The sequence below is a fragment of the Oryctolagus cuniculus genome, chromosome 14, assembly GCF_964237555.1.
Source record: "Oryctolagus cuniculus chromosome 14, mOryCun1.1, whole genome shotgun sequence".
Classification (NCBI taxonomy): domain Eukaryota; kingdom Metazoa; phylum Chordata; class Mammalia; order Lagomorpha; family Leporidae; genus Oryctolagus; species Oryctolagus cuniculus.
Window position 1 is genome coordinate 76,317,030 of NC_091445.1, and position 20,293 is coordinate 76,337,322.

Here is a 20,293-nt window from a genome sequence, read left to right on the forward strand (position 1 = left end):
AACAACCATGCCAGAAAGAGCTGTATGTACAGAAGACAGCCACCATTCCACAGAGTCTAGCTTACACAACACTGAACCACATTATTTTGGTCTTTGTAGCTTAGCACATTCTAGGGGAACTTTGATAGAGACTTAAAGTCCACAGGTTTATAAGGTATAAGACATAATAAAATCTTTTCCCTTCTGCTTTCCTGTCCTATAGCACTGTACACATACTTCGAAACAGTACCTCTTATGCTGTATTGTGAATGTCATTATTTTTTATTATAAAAGTAAGCCAGAGGCCAGCATTGGGGTAGAGTGCATTAGGCAGGTTATAACTCAAGTAGCTGAGTCCTTATCACACAGATGGAAAATCCAGGTTGAGCTTGGGGCTCTTGTCCTCTGGCTGGTACAGCCCTGAATTGTTGTGGGCATTTGGGGACTAATCCAGCAGATAGAAGATCTCTCTGTGTCTGTGTCTATGTCCCTGTCTATGTCTGTCTCTCTTTTTAAGTAAATAAATAATTTTTTCATAAAGGCCTTTTAGTTCCAAATTGTATGTCCTTAGCCAAGACGATGGAGAGCAGACCAGATTCCTATGCATCGTGTCCCAGATAACAGACAACAATAATGGGGAAAAAATAAAAGTAACAAAGCATAAAAGATAGCACACAGAGAGAAGCTAGAGAAATACTAAAACCAGAAAAACTCTGTTTTATATACTGCAACATAACAATCAGTAGAACAGGGTCAGTTACTTGTTTTCATCTGAAAATATTCTAGCAAACAGAATTAATGCTTTCATTAAAGCAGCTGAGGTTTAGCATGATCCTGGCAAACATGCCACCTGTGAACAGCATGTACATATGTGGGATTTGCTATTCTCTGGCTCAAATCCAAGCCATCTCCGTACTAGGCCTACACGTAAGGCCTCCTGAAAGCCCACTGAATGGGAAAAGGTTTCTAGAACAAAACCATCTTTTAGAAAATGTGACTCAAAGCATAAATTATATTTAAAAAGAGACACAAGTGACAGTATAAACTGGTAATACGTCAAGCCTCGGGAACAAGCAGTGGCTGGCAGGGTTGGTAGTGGGGATCCAAAGACAGAATGTCGACTCAGAACAAGTACTGGGTTTACAGTAGGGCCAGCAGTGGGTCTGGGAGCCACTTTCTGTTTGTCAAGCGTAGTTTATTATTTGTTCCATGCTCTGTTCACAGTGAAAATACTATCCAGGGGAGCATTACTAACAGAAACACAGAAACTGACCACACAGTTCTACCCCAGACAGGCACATAGAAGCTTGTGTTGGTGTACAGCCAGGTGAACTTCAGATGCATATGAAGATGGAAAAAGTAACACATTAGAATGTACCTCAAGTTGTTAAAGAAGCAAGCAGAGGAATATAATTAAATAAAGACAGAAAAACATAAATTAAACCAACTAACAACAAAATACTGTACAAGTTCTGGTTCAAACACAGTAAAGAAATATCAAGAGGTCAATTCACATATTCAGAAGAGCAACAGAGACTACATAATCTGATAATAAGGAAGGAGCTGGATGATGTTTAATCCCTTTATGTTACATTTTTTTGGTAAGTGATGCCTTACTGTAGAAATGATTTCCCATCTACTGACATGAGCCATGGAGAAATTATGTGTAGATAAAATAGTAAGTTGAACTTGGAAACCTGGAAAATGATCACTACACCTGTTCAGGAGCCTTATTATTCTCTCTGCACAGATATCTTTAGATCATAATTTAAACAGAAGAGAAGGAAGCCTTTTCCACTCTTTTGTTTTCTCCTTTCAAAGCTTTGTTTACTGAGTTTGGAATGACTAACCATTACCAACATTAACCTCTGCTCTCCATGCCCCTTTCTCACTCTGGTACTCACTATATGGATCAAGCCTCTTGTCCACGCCTTGGTGAATTGCCGTACTATTTGATTCTAACTCCGCATCAGCTTCTATTATTTCATTCTTTGTGCTATGAATGCTGTGAATTGTCTCAGAATTCTTTTAATGTAGTTTCCTGAGAGTCTTGTTTTCTCTAGGCCATATTCTTTCTCTTCATCACAACCACTTTCCAAATCTATACTGATAAGATTATATTTCTACAATTGGATACAATTGTAAGCTATTTCTTATGTTTTGTTGAAATTTCATTTCCAGTATTATTATGTTTCATTGTTGCATTTAAGCATTTTTTTTTTGCCAATTTCCTCTTTCAATTAACTACATTGGTAAAATATCACCTGTTTTATCACCCAGAGATAAGGAGTCAATACAACTGCTTGCTTTGCAGACCACGTGGTAAGTGAGTAAGGCACAGTGATCAATCACTGACAGTATTTTGAGTAGTGATGTGACTGCTCACTAATCATGATGTATACCTGTTATTTCTGTTATGATCTGTAAAATGAAGGATTAGCAGTTATTACTTTATGTGAGTGTTCATGGCTCAAATGCTGTGCTAACTGAATTTTGCATCACATTGTTAGAGGCTACTGATGCAACTTAACTAAGGCACAGTAATAGAAATTTGTGCATAAAGGAATCACGTATTGTGAGAACTGCCTGTCATTTTTAGCTCATTGTTTTGAGACTGTTTTCTAGGAAGACAAACTAGTTATGACTAGGAATAAAAAAAAAAACATAGGAGCGTTCAGGTTAAAATTTAGATTTCAATAAAACTGCAATTCTTTCCCCCGTGACTCAGGTATATGAGGTTGTTCTCTGTTATTAGGAAGACCTTAACGATAGAATGATCCAATTCATACAAATCCTGAATTTGGGGGGTACTATGATCTAGGTTGGTCTCAGGAAAGAAAGGGAAAGAGGATTAAAGAGACTAAAAACATGTTTCCTATTTTATAATATTTAATTCTCATTTAACCCTGACAAGTAGGTATTATTACTGCTATTTTTACATAGGGAGAAAATGAATTTCGACGTAAAGAAATATGGAAAATCCAGTTACTCAACTCCAATGTACAGGTAACATGCCAGATGTATGGTCAGGAAAGATGATGATGGAATAGTTTAACATATTCTTACTCCAATTTGTGACCTAACTTTTCTCCACTGAGAAGGCTTTTCTAATTTTTCTTGGGATTTCTTCTTTGACTCACTACTTGCTTAGAAGTATGCTGTTTAGGGGGCCGGTGCTGTGGTACAGTAGGTTAATCCTCTGCCTGTGGCGCTGCCATCCCATATGGGTGCTGGTTCTAGTTCTGGCTGTTCCTCTTCTGATCCAGCTCTCAGAGGCTGTGGAAGATGGCCCAAGTGCTTGAGCCCCTGCACCTTCGTGGGAGACCCAGAGGAAGCTCCGGGCTCCGGGCTTTGGATTGGCTTGGCTCAGCCCGTTGCAGCCATCTGGAAAATGAACCAGTGGATGGAAGACCTTCCTCTCTGTCTCTCCCTCTCACTGTCTGTAACTCTACCTCTCAAATAAATAAAAAAAATCTTAAAAAAAAAAGAAGTATGCTATTTCCTTTCCATATTATTTGTCAATTTCCCAATTTCTTTCTGTTGTTGATTTGGAACTTCATTCCATTATGACTGAAGAACATACCTTGTATAATTCTGATCCTTTTAAATGTGTTGAGACTTGTTTTATGACCCAGCATATGGTGTATTTTGTTAAATGTTCTTGTGTTTCTGTTGCCTCCCAGGGTGCACATTGGCAGGAAGTTTGACTGGAAACAGAGCTATGACTCCATCCCAGGCATTCTGACATGCGATGCAGGATTCCCAAGTAGTGCTTTAATCCACTACACCAAAATGCCTGCCCCAACATTTTGGATTATTACTTCTTTTTGAAGAACTGATCCTAAATAGCATTATGTAATGCTCTTTTTTTTTTACCTCTGGTACTACTTCTCATTCTGAAGTCTACTTTACCTGATATTAATATAGTTGCTCTATCTTTCTTGGGTTTAGCATTTACATGGTATGTCTAAGTCATTTTTTTGACGATTTTATTTTATTTTTCTTTAAAGATTTTATTTATTTATTTGAGAAGCAGAGTTACAGAAAGTGAGAGGGAGGAACAGAGAGAAAGGTCTTCCATTGTTGATTCACTCCCCAAATGGCCGCAACGGCCGGAGCTGCGCCGATCCGAAGCCAGGAGCCAGGAGCTTCTTCCTGGTCTCCCATGTGGGTGCAGGGGCCCAAGGGCTTGGGCCATCTCCTACTGCTTTCCCAGGCCACAGCAGAGAGCTGGATTGGAAGAGCAGCAGCCAGGTCTTGAACCAGCATGCCCATATGGGATGCCGGCGCCACAGGAAGATTAACCTACTGCGCCACTGTGCTGGCCCCTTAAAGATTTTATCTATTTATTTGAGAGGTAGAGTTACAGAGAGAGGAGGGGGGACACAGAGAGAAAGGTCTTCCATCCATTGGTTTACTCCCCAAATGGCTGCAAAAGGCTGGAGCTGGGCAGATCTGAAGCCAGGAGACAGAGAGCTTCTTTTGGGTTTCCAATGCGGGTGCAGGGGCCCAAGCACTTAGGCCATTTTCCACTGCTTTCCGAGGTCATAGTAGAGAGCTGGACTGGAAGAAGAGCAGCCCAGAACTCGAACTGGTGCCAAATATGGGATGCTGGTGCCGCAAGTGGAAGCTTAGCCCACTACGCCACAGTGCCAGCCCCATGTCTAAGTCTTATGGATAGCATATTGTAAGGCTTTTTTTTTTTTTTTTTAAGTCCATCTGGTCAACTCTGCATTTTTTAAAAAAGATTTATTTATTTGAAAGGCAGAGAGAGAAAGAGATTTTTCACCTGTAGGTTCATTCCCCAAATGACCACAACAGTTGGAGCTGGAGGCCAGGAGCCAGGAGCCAGGAACTCCATTCTGGGTCTCCCATGTGGATGTCAGGGGCCTAGGCACCTGGGTCACCTTCTGCTGCCCTTCGGGGCACATCAATAGGGAACTGGATTGGAAGTGGAGCAGCTGGGACTCAAAGCAGTGCTTATAAGGGACACCAGCACTGCAGGTAGAAACTTAACTTCTGTGCCAAAACACTGGCCCCAATCTCTGCATTTTAATTGTAATGTTTTGACCACTTACATTTGATGGAATTATCATATGATGGTGTTTAAATCTACTACCTTGCTATTTGTTTTCTATTTGTCTCTCTTATTCTTTGCTCTCTTCTCCCTGTCTTCTTCTAGCTCATATTTTTTAAAAGAACTTTATAATTTTATTATTGGCTGGTTAGCTATACCTCTTTATTTTTTTAGCAGTTGCTGTTTGGCAAGGGCTGGCAAACTATGGCCCATGGGCCTAATATGGTTTGCCACTTGTTTTGGTAAATAAACTTTTATTAAAACACAGCCATAGGTCTGGCACTGTGGCGTAGTGAGTGAAGCTTCTGCCTGCAATACCAGCATCCCATGTGGGCATCAGTTCGAGTCCCGGCTGCTCCGCTTCCCATTCAGCTCTCTGCTATGGCCTGGGAGAACAGTAGAAGATGGCCCAAGTCCTTGGGCCCCTGAACCCACATGGGAGACCCAGACACCCAGAAGCTCCTGGCTCCTGATCAGCCATCTGGGGAGTGAACCAGCAGATAGAGGACCCCTCCCTCCCTCCCTTTCTCTCTGCCTCTCTATAACTCTGCCTTTCAAATAAAATAAATAAATCTTTAAAACACACACACAGCTACCATGCTTTGTTTACTTATTGTCTATGGCTGCTTTTGCGCACACAGCAGTTGGGTAGTTGTAACAAATACCATATGGGCTATCAAACCTAAAATATTTGTCACCAGAATCTTTATAGAAGCAGTTTGCTGACCACTGCTTTATGGCTGATGTTTAAAAACTAAGACTCTGTAACATTCATAATTGTACTCCAAATACAAAATGCCTCAAATACTGACTCAAGAAAAAAAATCTACGCTCAGCAGATACAGAAGTCAAGTACTCAGATAAGTACTCACGTTGTTTTCTTGGTTCTTGTTGTTCTTCAGGAGTGTGATAATGCAATTATGAATAAAGAAAGCAAGGGTAAGCACACCAGTCAGCTGTGGAAATTGAAATCTTATCTCTGGGAGAAAAAGAGACAAAAATTAAAAAAAAAAAAAGTTAAAACTGACAGCTAGAAAATGAGGCAATCAGTTAGTAGCCAAAAAGCAGATTGCCACCAATTAGTTGACTCTGCTCTTTCATTCTTTTTCTTTTAGATTTACCAATTGATTTGAAAGGTAGAGCAACAGAGAGAAATAGAGAGAGAGAGAGAGAGAGAGAGGCAGAGAGAGAGAGAGAGAGAAAGAGAGAGATATCTTCCATATTACTCCCCAAACTGGCCCCAACAGCTGGGTCTGAGCCAGGCAACGCTCAGAGTCAGGAACTTATCCTAGTCTCCCACATGGGTGGCATAGGCCCAAATAATTGGGTCATCTTCTGCCACTTTCCCAGGTACATTAGCAGGGAGCTAGGTCAGAAGCAGAGTAGCTGGGACTCAAATTGAAGCTCCAATGAGGGATGCTGGAGTCACAAGCAGAGGACTAATCTGGTACTGCTGGTTCACTTCCCAAGTGGCCGCAAAGGTCAGAGCTGGGCGATCTGAAGCTAGGAGCACATGTGCCATCTCCACTGCCTTCCCAGGCCATTAGCAGAGAGCTGGCTAGGAAGAGGAGCAGCTGGGACACAAACCAGCATCCATATGGGGATGCCAGCACTGCAGGCAGAGGTTTAACTTACTATGCCACAGTGCCAGCCCATCTATAATCTTTTAAAAATTTTATATGTCAGCAATAAAATAAAATTGGAGGTCATTTCCACTTCTGTTTTATTTTTAAAAATAAATCAGGAACAGGACACTTGACACTTTCTTAAGAGAAAAACTGATAACACTGCAGATCAATAGGTCAGTATTATATTTATATAATTTTCATAAAGTCATCATTTTTGAATAGTTGATAAAATCCTTATTATTTGCAGATGACGTTATGACTTGCAGATATTCTTGGCAGAGAAACAACAGAAAAAGTGCCAGAGGGAGAACTTCCACCTACTGGTTCACTCCTGAACGCCTGCACCATGCAGGGCTGGGCCAGCAAAGGTCAGGAGCCCAGAATTCAATCTGGGTCTTCCACCTGTGTGGGAGGACTCAACTTCTTTAGGTATCACTGTCTCCAGGGTACACATTAGCAGGAAGCTGGATCCAAGCAGAAGGGCTGAGCCTCAACCCAGGCACTCCAACAGGGATGCAGAGTCCCATGTGGTTTCTTAAACTCCTGTGCCAAATGCCTGCCCCTGAAAATCTCTAGTAAAATTCAACGTAACATAGCTAAATAGAAAAAAAAATTTAAATCAACTTTTTATATATATACCTACGATTATCCGATTAGAAATTATATGAAGACAAAGGATCTCACAACAGCAAAGGAGACATATATTTGCCTTGTGAATTAATTTTCTTATTAATATGCCAAATTCATATTAACATATTATAAAGCCGTGACAGCCATGAAGGTGTACTGCTCAGCTCTCCCCTCAGCAAGAGGCCAACGCAAGGAGTGTGGGTAGGTGACAGGTTCCAGCTGCAAACCCTTTGGGATCTGCTGCCCGCACAACCAGAAGTCACTCTCTCCCTGGGCAGCTCCTACAACAGCTGAGCACAGCACGATACCAGGACCAACCCTGCACTCCTCGACATTATTTGCACGAGAGTTTCTCAATGGGGTGAGTTACACCTCCAGGTCTATTTGGCACAATTCACTCCTTTTTGGTGTCTATTTACTGGAGAATCTGAGCTGACAAAGCTGGTATTGGAAGTGGAGTGAGAAAGCAGACGGTGAGGTGGGATTTGGGTCTTGGATCCCTCATCATCCAGTTTTCAGTTATCTAAGCATATCCCAGGGCTCTGATAGTGTTCTCACTCTCACTGCTTTTCTAGATACCCTGTTGATTCAGAGAGTGAATAAATGAGGATGTAATACTTCTGATTTAAAAAAAAAATTGTAGCAGTTCCATGATGAATTCTGTATTTAGGCAGAGAATTACAGAACTATGAAAGTTACTTCAAAAAGTCTGAGAAATTATAAATTTGACACCAAAAATTTTTTTTCTGAAATATAAGTATAGTTTTTCCATCAAATACATTTTCTATGAACTTTTTGAAACACCTCTTACTGGTTTCCTAAAGATAAGCCTATCTCCTAGTTCAGGTCACCCCAAATAAAGGGGAAAAAGTTCCAGAGTTATTCTGACTTAAAATAGAAGGCTCCTCTTGGTCTGGTCTGTGCCTTTTTATCCTTATCTCCTATCACTTTCCCTACAACTATTCTTTTACTCTGGCCATTCAAATTCTTCCAACTTCCTAAATGGGTCATTTTATCTCACGCTTTAACTGCTACTTAAACATACTGTTCCCTTGACCAACACTCCATTTAGCAATCTCCCTTCGGTTCTTAAAAATATTCCTTTTTGAGAATCTTTCTCTGACTAATTGTTATTTACATGCAATCTGTGTGCTATGTCTCTTGTGTATATCTTTATATTATGATTGTTTTGTTTTTGTGACCCCCCCTAAGCCAATAACTGGTGTTCTTATAAAATATTTGTTTTGTTTAATGGACACAGAAAAATTCTATGTATTTATGGGGTTCAACATGGTATTTTTTTTTTTTTGACAAGCAGAGTGGACAGTGAGAGAGACAGAGAGAAAGGTCTTCCTTTTCTGTTGGTTCACCCTCCAATGGCCACTGTGGCCGGCGTGCTGCTGCCGGCGCGCCGTGCTGATCCGAAGCCAGGAGCCAGGTGCTTCCTCCTGGTCTCCCACGCGGGTGCAGGGCCCAAGCACTTGGGCCATCCTCCACTGCACTCCCAGGCCACAGCAGAGAGCTGCCCTGGAAGAGGAGCAACCGGGACAGAATCCGGCGCCCCGACCGGGACTAGAACCTGGGGTGCCAGTGCCGCAGGCAGACGATTAGCCTATTGAGCTACGGCGGCGCTGGCTCAACATGGTATTTTAACATAACTATATTGTGTAATGTTCAGATCAGTGTAAGGGGATGACATTGTGGTGCTGTAGGAAAGCCACTGCTCATGGCTCCAGCATCCCATATGAGTGCCAGTTTGAGTCCTGGTTGCTTCACTTCCAATCCAGCTCCCTGCTAATGCACCTGGGAAAGCAGCAGTTGGCCTGAGTACTGGGTCCCCTGTTACTCATATGGGAAATCCAGATGGAGTTCCAGGCTCCTGGCTTTGGCATGGACCATCCCTGGCCCCTGCATTTAGGACACAAACCAGTGGATGGAAGATCTCTCTGTCTCTGCCCAGAATAAATAAATAAATAAATCTTAAAAAAAAAAAAAAAAAAAGACCTAGGAGCCAAGAAAGTTTTGAAAAAATCAGTGGAAACATATTTATCTTTTCAAATGTATTACTTCTTCTTGAAAATATTCAAAATACTTCCTTCTAGCTTCTTTGAAATACACAGCACATTCTCCTTATGTATAGTTACCCTACTGTGCAAAAGAACACTAGGATTTATTTTTCTTAATCACAACTCAGCACCAGCTCATCAGCTTTCTCCCTCTCTCCCCCAGCCTTTAGTAACCAACATTCTATCAACTTTTTTATATTCTACATGAGTGAGATCATGAGGTATTTGTTTTTCTGTGTCTGTCTTATTTTACTTAACCTAATGACCAGTTACATCCATGTTGTCACAAATAACAGGACCTCATTCTTCTTTATGGCTGAATAGTATTCTATTGTGCACACACACACTTCCATTATCCTATGTTATGGCTGCTAATTCACAAACCTGTCTTACTGCTCCACCTAAGCTCCTGGAGGGCAGTGGGTCATGTCTTATATGACAATTTAATATAATCATATATAATTATATAATAATATATTCATTTTCAGAATAAAGGACTTCTGATCATGTAAGTGCTCAAAATTCTACTTTAAACTATATGTTACCATTCTTTTGCCTTTTGCTAAGATTTATTTTTCCAACAAGCTCTTTTCAATTTGGCTAATCTTTTCTCTCTGAAAAATCAACCTTTAGTATCTCTATGACACTTTGTGAAGCAATTTGTTGATTGTTTTCTGATTAAGGCAGGTGATACCACAGTTGGGTTTCTAAATTATCAAATTAGAGTGGGTAAATATCCAGTTTTTCCAATTAGCAAAAAGAACTCTTTTTCAGTAATTTCTTTAAAACCTTTTAACAGTGTTATTGAAACATAATTCATATGTGTACAATTAAACAGTTTTAGCATATTCACAAAATATTACAAAATAAGGTTCCAATACATGGAGGTACCACATTTCATTAACTCACTCATCAGTGATGGATACTTGGTGTTTCCACTTTTTGGCTACTATAAATAATGCTGCTATGAATATTCATGTATAAGTTTTTGTGTGGAAAATATGACATTTTCAAAGAACACAGTCACTTATACCACGATAACTGCATAATAAAGACAGTTTTTGTCACAATGTTTTTTTTTTTTTTTTTTTTTTTTTTTGACAGGCAGAGTTAGACAGTGAGAGAGAGAGAGAGAGAGACAGAGAGAAAGATCCTCCTTCCATTGGTTCACCCTCCAAATGGCCGCTATGGCCAGTGCTGTACCGATCCAATGCCAGGAGCCAGGCGCTTCCTCTTGGTCTCCCATGCGGGTGCAGGGCCCAAGGACTTGGGCCATCCTCCACTGCCCTCCCGGGCCACAGCAGAGAGCTGGACTGGAGGAGGAGCAACCGGGACAGGACTGGCGCCCCAACCGGGACTAGAACCCGGGGTGTCGGTGCCGCAGGCGGAGGATTAGCCAAGTGAGCAGTGGCACTGGCTACGATGTTGTTTTAAAGAAGCTCTAAACTTCTGATCATTTTCTTGTTTATAAAGATTTATTTATTTATTTGAAAGTCATAGTTACACACAGGAGTGGCAGAGAGAGAGAGAGAGAGAGAGAGAGAGAAAGAGGTCTTCCATCTGCTGGCTCACTCTCCAATTGGCCGCAATGGTCAGAGCTGCGCCGATTCTTCTTCCTGGTCTCCCACATGAGTGCAGGGGCCCAAGGACTCAGGTCATCATCTACTGCTTTCCCAGGCCACAGCAGAGAGCTGGATCAGAGGTGGAGCAGCTGGGTCTCAAACCAGTGCCCATATGGGATGCAGGTGCTTCAGGCCAGGGCGTTAACCCACTGCACCACAGCTCTGGCCCCAACTTCTGATCATTTTCAAACTGTTTATTTGATACCTCTGAAGAGGCCAATCAAGAAAGGATGGGACCAGTGTTATGGCATAGCAGGTAAGCCTGTGGTCTGAAATGCCAGCATCCTATATTTGTGCTGGTTCATGTCATGGCTGCTCCATTTCTGATCCAGCGCCCTGCTGATGGTCTGGGAAAAGCAGCAGAAGATGGCTCAAGTGCTCAGGCCCCTGCCACTCATGTGGGAGACCAGGATGAGGCTCCTGGTCCTAGCTTCCACCTCATTCAGCACCGGCTGTCACAGCCATCTAGGAGTGAACCAGCAGCTGGAAGTTCTCTCTTTCTGTCTCTCCCTCTCTTCTCTCTGTAACACTGATTTTCAAATAAAGAAGAAAGCAAGCAAGCAAGCAAGCCTGTGGGAAGAAGATAACTGCAAACATAAATCTGACTAAAGGCTCATACTAAGAATGTAAAAAGAACTTCTATAAATCAATAAAAAATAACCAATTAAATAGAAAAATGGACTTAAAGGCCGGCACCGCAGCTCACTAGGCTAATCCTCCACCTTGTGGCGCTGGCACACCGGGTTCTAGTCCTGGTTGGGGCGCCGGATTCTGTCCTGGATGCCCCTCTTCCAGGCCAGCTATCTGCTGTGGCCAGGGATTGCAGTGGAGGATGGCCCAAGTGCTTGGGCCCTGCACCCCATGGGAGACCAGGATAAGTACCTGGCTCCTGCCATCAGATCAGCACGATGCGCCGGCCGCAGCAGCCATTGGAGGGTGAACCAATGGCAAAGGAAGACCTTTCTCTCTGTCTCTCTCTCTCACTGTCCACTCTGCCTGTAAAAAAAAAAAAAAAAAAAAAAAAAAAAGGACTTAAAAGAGGAAATCCAAATGGCCAATGAACGTATGAAAAGGTGCTAACTTCATTAGGCAACAGGGAAAAAATGTAAATTAAAACCATGATATAATACCACCTGAGAGCTGACGTGAAAAAGACAAAAAATGAAACAAAAACGCAAGTGTTGGTGAAGAGATGGAGCAACTAACTAGAACTCTCATACACTGCTAGTGGAAGGCAAAATGGCACAACCATTTTGGAAACTGGTCAATATCTCCTAAAGCAGAACATATGCATACCCTTTGAGCCAGTAAGCCCACTGCTTTGTTTATGCTCAAGAGAAAGCAGTCACATGTTCACCAAAAGACCTGTGTAAGATATGAAGAGTATGGGGGAGGTGTTTGGCTTAGTGGTTATGACATCTGCATCACACATTGGAGTTCCTGGGATCAACACTGCTCCCTAGCCTCATACCAATGTACACACTGGAAGGCAGCAGTGATGCCTCAAAGTAGTTGGGTGCCCACCACCTGTATGAGACATGGATTGAGTTCCCATCTCCTGGTTTGGCCTTGGCCCACCCAAGCCATTGCAGGCATTTAAAGAGTACATCAGCATCAGCAGATAGGAGCCATCTCTCTTTCTTTGCCTATCAAATAAATAATTTTTTTATAAACAATTTTTTAAAACTGAAGAGTGCTAGGGCTGGCACTGCCTGTGGTGCCAGCATCCCATATAGAAGCTGACTGAATCCTGGCTGCTCCATTTCACATCCAGCTCCTTGCTAGTGTGCCTGGGAAAGCAGCAGAAGATGGTACAAGTGCTTGGAACCCTGCACCCATGTGGGAGACCCAGATGAAGCTCCTGGCTCCTGATCAGCTCAGCTCCAGCTGTTGTGGTCATTTGGGAAACCAATGGATGGGAGCCCTTTCTCTAATCTCTCTCCCTCTACTCTGTCTGTAACCTTACCTCTCAAATAAATTTAAAAAAACTAAAAAACTAAAAATAAAAATAGCAAGGGTCTGTCACTGTGGCATAGTGGGATAAGCTTCCGCCTGTAGCACCTGAATCCCATATGGGTGCCACATCTAATGGTGTGGTCTTAAATGTGTACTGATTGCTAAAAGCTAAATAGTTGGGGGCTGGTGTTATGGCACAGCAGGTCTTGTTACTGCCTGCATTGCCAGCATCCCATATGGGCACCAATTTGAGTCACGGCTGCTCCACTTCCAATCCAGCTCCCTGCAAATGGCCTGGGAAAAGCAGTAGAAGATGGCCCAAGTGTTTGGGCACCTGCATCCAAGCGGTAGACCTAGATGAAGCTCCTGACTTCAACCTGGCCCAGTGCTAGCCATTGCGGCCATCTGGGAAGTGAACCAGCAGATGGTAGATCTCTCTCTGTAATCTTTCAAGAAAAATAAATAAATCTTTTCAAAAAATATTAAATACTATTACAAAGTTTAAAACAAAAACCAGATTTTGTTTGCTTCAGACTTCCCAGAGGCAAGTCATCTAAATTCTTCTATTGAATATATTTTAAGCTTATAATGTAGTTTTAAAGAAAGCAATGTTTATATCCTTTTTCCTTTATTTCAAATTTTTTGACACAATTTACTGATTTCCTACCAGAAGGCTTTAGTACTTTTTTATCACTCCTATCATACATAAACTTTCCCTTCTCCCATCCCTCTAATATAATCATCCTTAGTAACTCTGATTCAGTATTTTTACTTTTATGATTATCATGTATTATTCATAGTTAAACCACAAACTATTTCCTTTCTTATATAAAAATATTTTTGTTGACCTACTTTTCTAGAGATAACTGATTGCTGTTTTTTGGCTCCCTGATTTTCTAGCTAACACATATTCTCCTCAAAGTTTCTGAAAGAACTGTAAAAATCTCTCTCTGAACAACACATTAGGTGATCTTTTGCATTTTATTTTTTTTTCTGGGAAAAATTCCTCTTGGGGCCATCTGTCTACCTGCTAGGCAGGCCTGTGGCACAGCTGTCCCCTACTCACTTCACCCTCTCTCTGGAACTTCCTGACTTACTGTTTCTTTCTTTGGTGGAGTATATTCAGGTTTTGCCTGAGAAAGGGTACATAGAAGGTAACATTTGATAAGGCCTTACTTTCTGAAAATATCTACACTGAATTCTAACTGAATGAGAACAGGCATACAATAATTTCCTCTGAGAACTTACATGACATTGGAAAGCTTTCCAGATTATTGTTGAAGAATTTAATGTTATTCTGACTCCAGATTCTATTCTCTTTTTTAAAAATGTATTTTATTTATTTGAAATACAGAGTTACAGAGAGAGGCAGAGATCCACTGGTTCACTCCCCAATTGGTTGCAATGGCCGGAGCTGAGCTGATCTGAAGCCAGGAGCCAGGAGCTACTTCCAGGTCTCCCATGTGGGTGCAGGGGTTCAAGAACTTGGGCCATCCTCCACTGCTTTCCCAGGCCATAGCAGAGCTGGATCGGAATGGAGCAGGCAGGACTAGATCCCATATGGGATGCTGGTGCTTCAGGCCAAGGCTTTAATCTGCTACACCACAGCACTGGCCCTGACTCCAGATTCTTTCCAATAGACCTGTGCTTTGTTGTTCTGGAAGCTTTTAGGGTCATCTGTTTAGTTCCCATTTTGAATTTTTATTTTATTTTTTTTAAAGATTTATTATTTGGCCGGCGCCACGGCTCACTAGGCTAATCCTCCACCTTGCGACGCTGGCACACCAGGTTCTAGTCCTGGTCAGGGCACCGGATTCTGTCCCGGTTGCCCCTCTTCCAGGCCAGCTCTCTGCTGTGGCCAGGGAGTGCAGTGGAGGATGGCCCAAGTGCTTGGGCCCTGCACCCCATGGGAGACCAGGAGAAGTACCTGGCTCCTGCCATCAGATCAGCGCGGTGCGCCGGCAGCAGCGCGGCGGCCACGGCGGCCATTGGAGGGTGAACCAATGGCAAAGGAAGACCTTTCTCTCTGTCTCTCTCTCTCACTGTCCACTCTGTCAAAAAAAAAAATAAAAAAAAAGATTTATTATTTATTTGAAAGGCAGAGTTAGAGAGAGGCAGAGGCAAAGAGACAGACAGACAGACACACACACACACACACACACAGACACACAGAAGAGGTCTTCCATCTGCTGGTTCACTCCCCAGGATGGCTATAACAACCAGAGCAGCGCTGATCCAAAGCCAGGAGCTTCTTCCAGATCTCCCACGTGGGTGCAGGGGCCCAAGGACTTGGGCCATCTTCTACTGCTTTCCCAGGCCATAGCAGAGAGCTGGATGGGAGGTGAGCAGCCGGGACTCAGACTGGCACCCTTATGAGATGCTGACACTGCAGGCGGTGGTTTTACCTGCTACGCCTCAGCATCAGTCCTTGAGATTTTATGATGATAAGCTTTGGTGTGGGTCTTACTCAAAGCCACAGGTACTCTGGGACCTTTAAATCTAGACAGGTGTGTTCTTTAGTTCTGGGGAAATTTATTAAATTTTAAGGGAACTAAGATAATTTCTGCTCCTTCATTTTCTCTCTATGGAAATACTTTAAGTTGGGGATTGGGCCACTGGATTAGTACTCTAATTTTCTCTTTCATTTTTCCTTCTTGTCTCCTTTCCTTCCCTTCTTCACATCCATCTACCTATCCAGCTTTCTATTTGACTTTTTGGGAGGTTAGTTTTATCCTCCAAACTTTTGTTGAAACTTAAGTTCCTACTATTTTTTTTTTTTTTACTTTTAAGGCTAAAACTCCCTCCGTTCCTTCCTCTTTGGCATCCAAATACTGCTTGATGGATATGCCACCATCTTTTATCACTTTGAGATCGTAGCTTTTTTTTTTATTCCTGAGTGGACACAAAGATAGAACTTTTCTGAAGTTTCCCTTGTATTCTCTTTCTCCCTCGCAATTCTTTTCTTCTTATTTCCTGTTTCATTTTAAGAAATTTTATTCAATTATCTAGTGATTCTTATTTGTTTATATTTAAAAGTGAAGCACTAAAAAAAGTATACTTAGTAGACATCTAAATAGTCTGATACAAGCAAAGCGTCTGATCATTTCTTTGTCAGAATTCAAGTATCAGAGACACTAGGTCTTTCCTCATGGGCTTGTCAGTTTCTTCAGAAGAGAATCCATTACCAGCATAAAGGGGGTGCAGAAGACTTTGGGGGGAAGGGGTGAAAGGAAGCAGTGGGATCGCAACAATCCATCTTTTTTCACTTAATCCTTGCTTTCAGACCAGCTCCTTACTCCTACCCTGTGGTATGCCAGTTGTATACAAGCTTTTAGCTTTTCTGATTCAGTTTCTTTCATATTTTTATTTATATGAAAGACAGAATTACAGAGGCAGGGGCAAAGAGAGATCTTCCATTTGCTGGTTCACTCCACAGATGGCTGCAACTGCCAGAGCTGGGCCAATCTGAAGCCAGGAGCCAGGAGCTTCCTCCCTGTCTCTCACGTAGTTGCAGGGGCCCAAAGACTAGTGCCATCTGCCACTGCTTTCTCAGGCCATAGCAGAGAACTGGACCAGAAGTGGAGTAGCTGGGACTTGAATTGGCACCCATATGGGATGCCGGGATTGCAGGCGGCTACTTTACCTGGTATGCCAGGGCATCGGAGGGGAGGTGTTAAATTCAATTATTCCTGGGGCTGGCGCTGTGGCGTATGGGGAACTGCGTGCAATGCTGGTACCCCAAATGGGTGCTGATTCGAGTCCTGGCTGCTCCACTTCTGATTTGGCTCTCTGCTGTGGCCTGGGAAAGCAGTGGAAAATGGCCCAGGTCCTTGGGTCCTTGCACCCATGTGGGAGACCTGGAGGAAGTTACTGGCTCCTGGCTTTGGATTGGCACAGCTCTGGAGGTTGCGGCCATTTGGGGAGTGAACCAATGGATAGGAGACCTTTCTCCCTGTCTCACCCTCTCTCTGCCTGTAACTCTACCTCTCAAATAAATAAATAAATCTCCAAAAAATTTAATTATTACTGATATAAACTTTCAAGCAATTTCTCATTTCAAGTCCTTCCCTTCACCATTGCTTTCAGTTACCCAAATGCCTCCACACACGGAAGCTGTCAAGGACGGAACAGGCTAATCAGTCCCATTTGTGCTGGTGCAGAGCTCTACAGGTACTGATGTTTCAGTTCTCTGCTTTCTTGTCAGGTAACAGCTTTCCAGCTTCTCAAAGTCTATTGCTATCTCGTCTTTTCTGTGGGCTCTTTGTGTTTGGTTTTCATATTTATTTCTTTATTGTTGTTTCAATCAGATTTAGGAAGGAGAAAGACAAACACAAGTATTTATTCAACAATTATTTACAAAGCACTTACTTTGTGTCAGAAAGTATTACAGGTCTTGGGGATACAACAGGAATATAGAAGTGTGGGGCTGGTGTTGTAGCATAATGGGTTAAGCCACCACCTCTGACACCGGCATCCGTTGTGGATGCAGTTTCAAGTCCTAGCTGCTCCACTGGCAATCCAGCTCCCTGTTGATGGTCTAGGAAAGCAGAAGATGGCCCTTGTGCTTGGGCCCCTGCAGCCATGTGGGAGACCAGGAAGAAGCTCCTGGCTCCTGGCTCCTGGCTTTGGATTGGCCCAGCTCCGGCTGTTGTGGCCAATTGGGGAGTAAACCAGGATGGAAGACCTCTCTCTCTGTCTCTCCCCTTCTCTGTCTATAACTCTGACTCTCAAATAAATAATCTTTTTCAAAAAAATAAAGGAGACAGATAAGTTAAAAAATACATAGGTATTCCTTATCATCTGAACTATCAATCTAAATTCAAGAACCAAAAAAGATTTGGAAACATTTTTTTGGATAAATCCAAAAATTCTGGAACTCAGGGACCAAGTAGATTAGAATAATTTGGTGGCCTTCAGCATTTCAACTCATCATCAGAATCAGGAATTTAACGTATTCAGGCAACCAGGGCTATCAGTCTATAAGATATGGTAGTGATACAAACTCTAAGGAAAAATAAGGCACAAAAGGAGGGGCAGGAATGGGCTGACGGTCAAGGGAAGACCTCAGTGACAATACTATCTAGACATCCGGGAAAACAGAAGGGCATTTCTTTCTTTCTTTCTTTTTTTTTTTTTACAGGCAGAGTGGACAGTGAGAGAGAGAGACAGAAAGAAAGGTCTTCCTTTTGCTGTTGGTTCACCCTCCAATGGCCGCCGCGGCTGGCACGGTGCACCGCGCTGATCCGAAGGCAGGAGCCAGGTGCTTTTCCTGGTCTCCCATGGGGTGCAGTGCCCAAGCACTTGGGCCATCCTCCACTGCACTCCTGGGCCATGGCAGAGAGCTGACCTGGAAGGGGGGCAACCGGGACAGAATCCGGCGCCCCGACCGGGACTAGAACCCAGTGTGCCGGCGCCGCTAGGCGGAGGATTAGCCTATTGAGCCGCGGCGCCGGCCTAGAAGGGCATTTCATGTACACAGAGATTCCAAGGTCAGGAGTGCGCTTGGCATATTCATGTAACAGCAAGGAAGGCAGTGTTGCTGGAGTGGATTAAATAAGAGAGAAAGCAGGAGGGGACGAACTCAGCGAGAATATCAGGGGCCAAATCCTACAGGGCCTGTGTACTATGATAAAAGACTTGCCTTTATTCTGAAGAAGATGGGAAACTATCAGAGGCTTTTATGGGTTTTGTTTTAAAAGCATCAATGATCTGCTCAGAGAACAGATTACCCTGGAAGAGACAGAGTGGCAAGGCTGGTTAGGAGGCTAGTATAATAATCCAGGTGAGAGACTGGTAGCTTGACACAGGTCTTTCGGCGTAAACGGTAAGGAGCAAATTCTCTTAAGTAACAGACATGTTTTGTAGCCGGTTTGAATGCAGGGGGTGAAGAAAGTGAATGAACAAGGATGACTGTTTTTGGCTCAAGCAATGGAAAATTGCAAATACCACTTTCTAAGATGAGACGCTTGGGAAAAGGGAAGGGAAGGGTAAGCAGATTGGTGGATGGAAATGAACAAGGAAGGAAACAAGTATTTACTTTTTGTCAATTTAAGTTTGAGCACCTCACAGACATCCAAGTGGAGATGTAGAAGGAGCAGGTGTATGTGAACATGGATGTCAGTGGATAAGCTGGAATACATAGAAAATGACAACTAGTCACCATATAGATAATACACAGCTTATGGAATAGGGATAGAGGGAAAAGAGGTTTGAGTACTAAACCCTGGACAATTTCCTCTAATTTAGAAAACAGAAATTTGAGAAGGAGCAGCCAGTCACATAGAAGACTCAAGAGAGAATGGGGTTTCTTTAAAATGGGGGGCAAGAGGTGGCTGCACTGTGGCGCAGTGGGTTGAAGCCCTGACCTGAAGCGCTGGCATCTCATATGGGTGCCGCCGGTTCTAGTCCCGGCTGCTCCTCTTCTGTTCCAGCTTTCTGCTATGGCCTGGGAAAGCAGTGGAGGATGGCCCAAGTCCTTGGGCCCCTGCACCCATGTGGGAAACCCGGAGGAGGCTCCTGGCTCCTGACTTCGGATCAGTGCAGCTCTGGCCTTTGCGGCCATCTGAGAGGTGAACCAGCGGATGGAAGACCTCTCTCTCTGTCTCTATCTCTCTATGTAACTCTTTCAAATAAATAAAAATAAAATCTTAAAAAAAAAAAAAAAACAGAGCGAGAATGGGGTTTTAGAAGTCAAGTAAAGTGTTTTTAAGATGGAAGGAACAACCAAATGCACCCAAGGCTGCTATAGTGGAGTGACTGGGACAAAAGCCTGGCAAGTGAATTCAAGGCAAAATGGAAAAATTCGGAGATAGTAAACATACACAACTCCTTCCACACATTTTTAAAGGGAGGCAGTAACTAGAGGAGCGTATAGGGTCACAAGAATTTTCACCATTTAGACTGGAGGATAAGTTTGCATATTGGTCAGTTCAGTAGAGTAAAAATTAATTGATGAATGATTTAGGAGGAAGAAGGGATAAATGAAAAAGTAAAATCTTTGTGTTGGCAAGAAAAGTTGGAATGACATGTACAAGTAGAATTTTTCTCATTATTCTTCCAATTACCTGGAGAAAGGGAAGTGAGATCTATGGCACTGAAAAATAAATTTTTACAAACAAGCAAAGATTCAATCAGAACTAAAAGTTTATGTGAATCCTCATCAGGACACTAGAGATTCACACCCTCCATAGGTCCAGTTCTTAATTAACCTTTGCTGAAAAAGACGTACTACATGTTTTCATTCTTGAGAAATTCTTTCATTATAATAGAGTAGTTGATTTCAGGACAATAAATACTAACATAATTTCTTGTAAGCCTCATGATTCTGTCTCACAT

The 20,293-nt window shown here is 42.7% G+C and overlaps 1 protein-coding gene across 11 annotated transcripts in view; it reads right to left on the reverse strand.

Moving 5' to 3' along the window:
- Positions 1 to 20,293, reverse strand: part of SLC38A9 (solute carrier family 38 member 9) — a 102,056-nt gene that overhangs the window by 16,681 nt on the left and 65,082 nt on the right. For all 11 annotated transcript variants that reach the window (XR_001794123.3, XR_517790.4, XR_517789.4 and 8 more), the window contains one exon: positions 5,929 to 6,035. Coding sequence is in view for 8 of the 11 variants with exons in the window: in XM_070056714.1 (XP_069912815.1) it covers positions 5,929 to 6,035 (107 nt within the window). In the remaining 3 variants the exon portion in view is untranslated. The remainder of the gene's footprint in view (positions 1 to 5,928; positions 6,036 to 20,293) is intronic.